This window comes from Telmatherina bonti (assembly GCF_933228915.1).
Source record: "Telmatherina bonti genome assembly, chromosome: 3".
NCBI classification, from domain to species: domain Eukaryota; kingdom Metazoa; phylum Chordata; class Actinopteri; order Atheriniformes; family Telmatherinidae; genus Telmatherina; species Telmatherina bonti.
Window position 1 is genome coordinate 24,723,524 of NC_136621.1, and position 10,171 is coordinate 24,733,694.

The 10,171-nt window shown below is 37.0% G+C and overlaps 2 protein-coding genes across 2 annotated transcripts; one reads left to right on the forward strand and one right to left on the reverse strand.

Moving 5' to 3' along the window:
- Positions 1-825: 825 nt before the first annotated feature.
- ubl5 (ubiquitin like 5) lies at positions 826-3,309 on the reverse strand. Its single transcript, XM_079264425.1, has 5 exons — positions 3,229-3,309; positions 2,886-2,950; positions 1,802-1,885; positions 1,679-1,716; positions 826-1,176 (listed from the first exon to the last, which is right to left on the reverse strand). Exons 2-5 carry the CDS (start codon positions 2,939-2,941, stop codon positions 1,133-1,135), a joined length of 222 nt encoding a protein of 73 aa, XP_079120551.1. The 5' UTR covers positions 2,942-2,950; positions 3,229-3,309; the 3' UTR covers positions 826-1,132.
- A 120-nt stretch (positions 3,310-3,429) lies between these two features.
- On the forward strand, positions 3,430-9,640 carry pin1 (peptidylprolyl cis/trans isomerase, NIMA-interacting 1). Its single transcript, XM_079238332.1, has 5 exons — positions 3,430-3,564; positions 4,436-4,518; positions 6,161-6,269; positions 6,352-6,462; positions 8,830-9,640. Exons 1-5 carry the CDS (start codon positions 3,507-3,509, stop codon positions 8,937-8,939), a joined length of 471 nt encoding a protein of 156 aa, XP_079094458.1. The 5' UTR covers positions 3,430-3,506; the 3' UTR covers positions 8,940-9,640.
- Positions 9,641-10,171: the final 531 nt, after the last annotated feature.

Sequence of the window (10,171 nt, forward strand, 5' to 3'; positions counted from 1 at the left end):
GACCTCAACTGCAAAGTGATAATTTAAGTCATTTCCAGTTAAGACAGCGCGCTGGTTTTGCATTTCTAAGAGTTTGCAATTTACCACAGGATGTAGCATCAGGTCAAGACGGAAAGCTGCAGATTTAAACAAACCTGCATTTGTGGGAAACATTATGGTGAAGCTGCAGATGGCACTGTGGACACAACACAACAGAGCAGGTTTGCAGTATTTCTAAAGTGAAGGTGATGCAATAGAAATGCCTGAAGTCGTAAAACTTTTACCTAAGGATCTGCTCCTTGATGTAAACAAGTTATAATCTTGTGCCAAAGTTCCCTTTATGAACACCCACTGTTGATGAGAAGCAAGTTGGCTTTTAATTCTTTCCAATGGTGTTTGATAGATGATTGATGAATCACAGCCTTGTGCCAGAAAGTGGAGTTCTTCCAGACCAAGCCCCTAAGATGTTAGTTTACATGGCTGGATTTATGCATAAAGTTAAACCAGTGCCTAGTTGACAGCTTGGATGTTTTATTTAGACAAGAATGATCCTGCCCAAATAACGGTCATTTAATTTAAAACAAAAAATAAAATTTCAAATATCTAGACAAGCCATGCTAAGACATTACCTGGATTTGGCTCAATCCTCATCAAGTGAATTTTATTCTATTCAGTACATCATGATTTAACAACAATCAGCTAATTTAATGAAAATAAACCCTGAAGTGCACAACACCACAGTCAATTTTGTGATAAAGATAGTGTGCTGGAAAAACAATAGTCTATATTGCGATATTTTGCATTATAAATTATTTCAGTTAATGAGCAACACTGACCATGGATCAATCCTGTGGCTTCATCACATTTATTTCCAAAATATCAAAATAAAAACAACTGGAGAGCAACAACATAACAATCTGTGGGCAAAAATCAACAACAGAAACTCAGATCTATGCAACATCAGTAAGTTTTCTGGTCTGTAGATGTTTGGGGGTTTTTTTTTGTTTTTTTTTTGTAAATTTCCAGATGTTCTGCCAGATCATGGAGGTTTCCAGCCTCAAATCCCTCTGTTTGGGTTCCTGTTTCTGTGTTTGGGTGTGTGTTTTGTAGCAAGGTCTGTCTAAGCATTTTTGACTTTTGGTCCACCTCTCATCTACTGGTAGTACAACTCCAGGTTCATCCCATCATGGATTTCATCTGAGAAGGCCGTAGTTAAGAAGATCAAGTCATCTGTGACTTTACATGATATTAATATTCTTTCATAAAATCTGTTAAAAAGCATCAAAATGAAAGATTCTGCGATTTTTCCACTAATCTATTCCCTACCTCGCCGCAACCACAAATTCTTACAGGTGTAGATGCTTAAAACAGCACAGGTCATTAGGTGGCCTTTATAATAAACCAATAAAGAGAAAAAGCTTTTTGCTGCTGTTGTATTAAATAATAAAAAAAAACCTTTTTAGATAAGTTGTGTGCTTATGCCAATACCACACTTGTTTTCTGCTATCTCCATCAATATATATTGATTTAAACTCCAGTTAACTCGGTATAGGCTATTAAAAATCAACATGACCCTTCGTTTTAAATCTATGAAATGAAAAATATGAAGAAAATTATTAAACCATGTATGAAATGAAAAAAGACTTCTAAATATAAAATTACTGACAGACAGCAGAGGGAAAACTAGTTTAAAGGATACAGTCACCGAGAGACACGTGATCCTTGAATATTGTATACCTGTGGAAAAAGATGAAGAGCATTTATCTGTTAACAGAAACAGAAACAGCAGTTAAAATTGGAATATACCAGACTGGGATTTTACCATTTCTTCAGTACAATCTTATCGTGCCGCGTTCCTGTCTGAGCAGCAATGAGCTTCTTCAGATCTCCAATTGTGTCTTCTGAGCTGAATATGGATGTTAAGGAATGGCAGAATAGCAAATATTCCAGGTACATATTATATTCTTCTTGGAGCCTACAGAGCCCTGCTCTATGGAAAATTACATTGCTTGTTTTGATCTCTTCAACCAAATACAACAACAGATTTTTTTTTTTTAAATCTTGGATTACCTCCCACTGATAACTCAGATAAATAATTTTAAATAGAAAAAAGAAATGAACGACCAAGTAGCAATACATTTCTAGTGCTGCTGCAGCATTTAACTACCTACAAATATCCAACTTAATGAATAGTTCTTGAATTAAGAAAATATTCAACTGACTTAGATATTTAATAAAGGTAACTGATCTAAAGTGCAATTACTTAAACAAGCTGAACAAAACTAATAATCCATTTAATTCATTCCCTACACATATTGCAGGACTTCTGAAGACCTTCAACTAAAAATTATTTCATAAGTACGTCAACTTTATCATTAAAGTAAATAAGTTTCCATCTACTGCAAAGCATGAAAGAAGTCCATCACACAATGACAAATTTTACTGAATTTAAATATTGTGAATGTAATAATTACTTCCATTGAAAATGTGATAATACGTCTCCGACACTTGATTTTAAAATTATTTTGCTCTGTATGAAACTGATTCATTTAAAGAAAGAAACAGTGTTAATTATAAGCTTTTATTTTATTAGTATTGTTTAGCGATAAGTAATAGAGAGGGTGCCTTTGTCCTTGGAATATTGATAAATTAAAATAATGGAATCAGATAATAAAATTCACTTGAGGGAATTGATTAAGTAAGATGATAAAGGTGACTGACAAGCCTAAAACAGTTCCAAATTAGTTGTTCGCTTCTGAAAAATGTTTTTATCCCGACTACAGACCTGAAGTCATCAAATCAAGTTATCCATGCTGTCAGTGCAGGTATCCAGATAGGTATACCAGCACTGTACATGACCAGCACCCAGAAATCAGCATCAACCACAACATCACATTTAAGGATACTTGCACTTGACCCGGACTTTCTTGCCCAGGCGATCGTTGCAAACCACCTCGATCATCTTCGGTTACTGTCAAAAAGAATGGGTAACATTAAAAACGGTAGAATACTATTTAACAATTTCCTGACAAATTATATTTACATCTTAAAATATACGGAGTTAATCCCTAACATGCATCTTACACGTTGTTTAGCTAACATTAGCTTAAGAGCCCAAAACACTGGCGATGAACTGTTACTACAAAGAATGTGTTAACTAATAAAACGCAATATATCTTTTAAAAACTGCTATTGAGCCACATAATTTAAACCAAGTATTAAACGTACAACACAGACGTGGACACTTACAAAGATTTTCCTTTTGCTGATATTTTCTGGAACGCTCTCGGTCTGGCTAACGTAAAGTAGATTTAGCAGCAGCGTTCGAGTTTCAACCAATCAAATCAGTGCACCGAAGATAGGCAGTGCCAATAAACCAATGACAGAACAGAGAACCTCTTGAAAGGCGGTTCCGACTGGGAAAACAAGTTGTGCCGTAAACAAATAGCCAGCTGTCGTCTCTCTAGTTACAACCCTGTCGCACCGTAGCAATATAGAATTTAAAAACACTGCTGCAGAAATAAAATATGGCAGATGAGGAGAATTTACCCGCTGGATGGGAGAAAAGAATGAGCCGCAGTTCAGGTAATGCAAGCCACGCGACTACAAATACAGTAGACAGTTATATAAATGACACTTATTATGAAGTTAGCCATCTAGCTAGTTAGCGGCTCGAGCATCGTGGTATTAGTGCTAAAATGAGGTAGAGGGGACAATAATTTTAAGTGCTATAGGCTGACTTTAACGACGTGTATGTTTGAGGCGAAGGTGTTGTTTTAGAAGTAATGTTTTACTGTAAATAGTTGTGTCGCTTCACGAGACGCGAAATTCATTCAAACTGGCTGCTGTGGGGCCCTGCATGACGTCACTCCGTCCCGCTCCCTCCTTACCTGCAAACTGCGCGAGACTCTGCAGGAATTCTGCACATTTTTTTGAGCCCTAAACGTCTTCATGGGTCTCTTTACACAAGTTACGATCTCTGCAGTGCTTACCCTTCCTACATGCCTCGTACCGCCTCTTCATGCTCCGTAATCTACCACAGTTGATCTCTGATAACTTTTTCACCAAAACCTCAAAGTCAAGCTAGTTGATTACTCAGTTGGCCGTCTTTGCAATGACGGGAGGAAATAGGGGCCTAACAAGCTTTGTAAAGCTACTAAAGTAAAATTTCTTATGTTTATATTGGGGATCTGGGATGAAACATGTCTGGTACTAATGCTACCATCCTCAAGGCGTCAGCATTTCCTTTAAAATACTAATACAGTGACATTTTCCCACTAGTCGTCATGCTGGTAATGACTAGACTCCTGATCAGTGTGTTCATGTACCATATAGCATATTTGCTATGGGGTTATATGATATTAGGAAACTGTGCAACATGCAGTGTCACTACAAAATGTAAAGTGATTTCTACTAAAGAACTGCAACTTGTGTTGTTCTGCCCTTGCTCTTGCAGGAAAAGTGTATTACTTTAACCACATCACCAATGCCAGCCAGTGGGAACGTCCAGTGGGAGATGGCCGTGGAGAGCCAGATAAGGTTGTTTTCATGTTGTATTTTGTTGCATCTAAGTTAATACTGACAAATATCAACTACACAATCTTATGCAAACCAAGGATTTAATTGAAAGTGGCTGAAAATATAATTTAAAAAGGCAGATCGTATTGATGTACAAACTGACAAGAGAAAGATGGCTCAAGTTAAAAAGTAATAGGAAAAATTTATTTTTAGTGACCTCCTTTTGTCCACTCAATTTTTAGCTTTGTTGGTGCACAGACACATTCTGACAAAGATAATAGCAAGTCAGACAATGGCAACTGGAAGATTTTTTTTTTTTTTTTTTACTTTCTGAAGCCTGGCTTCCAGAAAAACTGTGGAGAAAAGGTTTTTTTGTTGTTGTTGTTGTTGTTGTTTTTAAAAAAAAAAAATGTATTACTCTTAAGTCTTTATTTGGCCCTTTCAACAAAATTTGGGTGAATTTTACATTTCTTGCCATTAATCACTGTGTGATAGATAAATTATTGTACACTAGTCTTCTGCTCCTGGTCTCTATTAGGCGGGAGAAAAACATATCAGATTGTGTAAAACAAAGTTTCTACTAAAGGTTATGCCATGAAGTTATGCAAAAGGTCTCAGAAATTATCAAATATGATACATTTGGCTTTAGAGTTAAGGATCTTTTGGGTTTTAGTGGCCTTTATTGAGGAGTTGCTCAGTGTCACAATTTTTTTAATTCATAAACTTATAAGACAGAATTTCACTCTACTTGGCCCCATTTTATTATTTTTATTTAATTTTATTTATTTATTTATTAGATTATGTGGAAATAATGTGGTGTATGAAAACAGAAGTTATACATAATATTGCAGTGGTTTTGGTCAGGCTGTTGAAACCAAAGCTATAATAAATAAACCATTATAACTGTTATCAGTTTTCATTTAGACCAGGGGTGGCCAACTCCGGTCCTCGAGGGCCGCAGTCCTACACGTGTTGGGATATTCCCTGCTGCAGCTCAGCTGCTGGAAATCAGTGGGTAATTAGCAGACTAGTGCAGTTTGATGTCATGCTCTGCAGCAGTCTGCTATTCAAGTCTGATGTGAGTCAGCTGAGTTGCAGCAGGGAAACTCTCAACACGTGTAGGACTGCAGCCCTCGAGGACCGGAGTTGCCCACCCCTGATTTAGACAGTTTGTCATGAAAAGACAAATACTCAATGTTTTACATATTAGAATATATGTACTCATGAAATGTCACAAATGTTACAATTCTCACAAGTTCTCTTCTCGGTTACTGTTATTCTGCATCTGTCTTAGATCTTTTGTGAAAACATATATCTATCTAAGCCAGTTCTTGAGATGGCAATTCTATTAAATGATTTGTGCATCATCTCATACAATCTTTATCAAAATAAACACCTGTTGCTTTTTTTGTACTTTCCTTTTTACTTATTTTTTGGTTCCGATCAAAATATAGAAAAGTCTTGAGTTTAAATGCATTTACGCTGTACTGTATCTGTCTGGAAGGATAAACATAATATAATTTAATCATGAGTCATGCCATTTTGGAAATAAATCTTACCTGGGCATCAGGTTTTTAATTTTTAACAGTCTATCTTTGCCATTTAATATCATTAATAGTCTATAGATTTTTACAATGGGTGTGTCATCTTTTCTGTCTTTCAGGTACGCTGCTCTCACCTCCTGGTGAAACATAATCAGTCCCGTCGTCCATCTTCATGGAGAGAACAAAACATTACACGAAGTAAAGATGAGGCTCTGGATCTCATCCAGAGTAAGTAAGACAGAGAAGAAGAAGTGGGTGTGATTCTGTCAGGTGTGATAAATATGTTTAACACTTCCTCTTTTCTGTGCAGAGTACATAGAACAGATCAAGTCTGGACAGGAGAAGTTTGAGTCCTTAGCATCTCAGTTCAGTGACTGCAGCTCAGCTAAAAATGGTGGCGATCTTGGACTGTTCAGCAGAGGTATACATGTCATTTTATCACGTCTGGACTGATAAGTGTTCCAATGTTGTAGTATTTCAGACTTATCTTTATTTAGCTCAGCTGTCTCTAAACAAATAAAGTGTGTTCCCAGGGGCTTCTTTTCATATCCTAAGAGTAATGCAACATGCTAGACATACTCTGCACAACATCCATTGGATCCTGCAGTTACATAGACTGTGGTTAGACAAGGTTTAAGCCTTGCTTTCTGTTTGTTTTTCTGCCTGGGTGCAGTGTTTACCTTAGTTTTCCAGTTTTACCCTGACCATGCATGCCCCAATGACGGTAAGGATTGTTTTGGTTCTGTATCATCTTGACAACCATTCCTGTCATAACTGCATTGCTTGTTATGTTTGGAAACCTGTTGAAACAATGTAGTTAAGGTTTTCACAACTGTCATTTTTCTCCTGCTTTTGTGTGTTGCAAAGCAAATTGATCATTGATAGCATTGTAGCAGTAAAACAGACAAGACAGAGCGACAGAACAGTGAGTTAGTTAACTCTTTCAGACTTTATTATTTTTTTACAACAGATTTGACACATTATCGGCCTCAGGAGAAACTGGAAACATGAAATGGAAAACATCTGAGAGACTAAACCGAATGTTTTTCACGTTTGTTTTTTTTTTTTTTTTTTTAAATTCTCACCTCTATTCGTATTTCTTTAAAATTATGATTGTCAATGCTTGCAAGCCACACCATCTTGTGTCGCGGCAGGCTTGAACAATTTTATTTGATTCCAGCTCATACCAGCTCATTGATGGGGAACCCTGATCCTTAATGGACAAAATCCTGCAGGTTTTCCATGTATCACTGGCCCAGCACATCTGATTCAAATCAGATCGATCCAACAGCTTATCAAGATCTGCACAGTGATTTATCCATTTGAATCTGGTGTGTTGGAACAGGGTACATTAAAAACTGTCAGGATGAGGGCCAAGGTGTCCAACCCCTGATCTAGCATCCACAGATCTATATTGTTGTGATAAAGTCAAACCTTATTAAACCTGGGTGGTTCTGTGAAATAAAATTGTATTTTGTGACTGTTTCTACAGCAGCTATAATATAAATCTAATGCCTCTTTTCCATGTGTATCAGCTTGTCTCAACTTAACTTGCCTCAACTTGTCTCAGCTTGGTCCTGTTTGTTTTCCATTACAATTAAGTACCAGCTCTAAAATGAGCGGGGTTTGTGTGAAATCAAATGTGTGTGTCGTCAGTATTGTGTGCGACAAATGTGCTTGCCATTTATAGCTTTTAGCTTGGCTAGTGGTTAGTGCTAACTGATATTAACTGATTTTAGTCGACATCAACCGTCACACAAAATGCAGAAGAGTATGAAGCCATCATCCATCTGTAACTAGCTGTTGTTATTATTACTTCAATTTTTGTATTATCTCCTCTACACCAAATTATAACTAATGTAAACAGTGGAAATCCACTCACCGTCCACCAATACGCTCTCCAACACAGTAGTGGCCGAATCAACACCAATTTTCTCCCCATCGCTTTTCTGTCTCTGACCATAAATGGCATCCATTTGTTGGAACCACTTCCAGTCTTGTCTGTTTGAACCACTCAGACCATTGTGGTCCTTGACCTGCCGATAGTCACTTTTGAGCTTTTTCAGCTTTTCTCAACACTGCTGGAAACTCCTTTGGTACCTGTGTGTAGCCATTGAATCAGAAATCTCTTGATAGATTTTTTTTTTTTTTTAATTTTGTGTCGCTCCATCTAGTTCGTTCTGTATCCTTTCCTCACCAACCAAGCAAAGAAATTCCTCCACCTTAGTGTTGGACCACGGAACAGACCTTTGTTGCGCCATTGCTTGTTGTAATGTAAACCACTTGCAAGTTGGAGTCGCTCTTCCAGTGATGTCATTCCCTGACTTCTGATTGGCCCGATTTGCCACGCTCCTGACCAATAGCGGCATGCAGTCTGGCAACGTCACACACAACCCGACTCGGCTCGCTTAGAACCTGGGTTGAGGAGTTACAAAAAAAAGTACCGGTTAACGGATACAAAAGCCTAGTGGAAAACCCTACAAACCGAGACGAGTTAAGTTGAGACAAGCTGATACTAATGGAAAAGGGCTATAAGAAACAACAAACAAATATAAAATCAGTAGCAGGTGTTTTCTCGTCTCAGACCTGACAATACACCTATAACTTAACGTTTTTATGACTAGCAATCAAATAAAAAACCTTTCAAAGGCTCATGGAGAAAAGAAAAGATACTGAAATAAAATAACTTGAAATGACACGTGTCATTGCTGAAGTATTATGTAAATTTTGTATTTGATATTCATAATGATTTTATTGCTTTCAACATAGACTATCTGTTTGTTTTTAGGTCAAATGCAGAAGCCTTTTGAAGATGCCTCCTTCGCTCTCAAAGTTGGAGACATGAGCGGTCCTGTGTTTACTGATTCTGGAGTCCACATCATTTTACGTACTGGCTGAAAGCAAGATACCACACGCTTTATCCTATTCTCTATTAAACACATACAGAGTCCAACCCAAACAGGCCTGCAGTTCTTTTCATGACACATGCCTCTCAGTAAATTAAGCTTTCGGCCTGTGTCGCGTTATTTTAGGTGGGATCATCTGTTCCACATGCTATTGAATAAGACTAGTTGAAATACTCTGGAAAATTAATGGGTTTTTGCAGATAATCCCTGAAGACCTCAAGCTTTTATTAACCATAATAATGTCATTATCTAAACAACAGTAGTGCCTGTTAAAGTGACCACATCCTGGAAACACACAAGGAAAGTTTAACTATGTGCTTGGAAAAGTTTGCAGATATTAAGTGCATGTCTCCAAAAAGGACCATTTACTGTCTTTTTTCTTGTAACATTTTCCATTGCTACTGTTTGTGCCAAAGCAATTATTTTATCCATATCGCTGTTATGAAAATGTTCACAGAAATGTTATAAAGAAACTGGATCCCTGCATTTTGACTTCTCTTCACTCCTCATTGTACCATTGTTTTATTTTCGCTGTCCTCTGCAAATACCCAGAAACAAAATTAGTTGTCTTTATAGATGACTTTGAAAAGTGCATGGTCTGCCCCCCCTCCCTCCACCGGATATGCAAAGATTTCACCAATTAAAGCTTGTAGGTTTTAACATTTAGCCCAACAGCTTTTAAAAGCATCAATGTTCACATGAACTGCTAACACTGCTGTCATTGGGGAATAAATAAAAACCTTTTTTTATATAATACTCTTTTGTGACTTTTTTTCCCCATTTCATTTATTTTCCCACAAAACTCTTCAAGAAGACTGAGAGATGATAATAAACATCAACTCTACAACTGCTCTGAATATTTAGAAAGCAGTAACAAAATAGAGAAAAACTCCTGCATGAAGGTTATAAGAATATCTTTATTTAAGTATTTATTTTATGACCTATTTTTTTTATTTCCTTCATATAAAGTAGTCTGTCTTGGAAATATGGATGCAAAATGTATCGCTAGACAGAATGTAATAGTATGTGCATTTGGTTACAACGTGCTATATTTTATTCTCTGCCACTTCCAGTTCTTTTCTGCTATCTCTAAACTCTACAGTATTGCTGGTCTCATCACCACTTTGTACATTTTTCCTTTCATTCTTGCTGATACTCATTTATCACACATCCCATCGAACACTTCTCTACCCATTCAAACATGCTTGTAAAAGCCTTTTCACC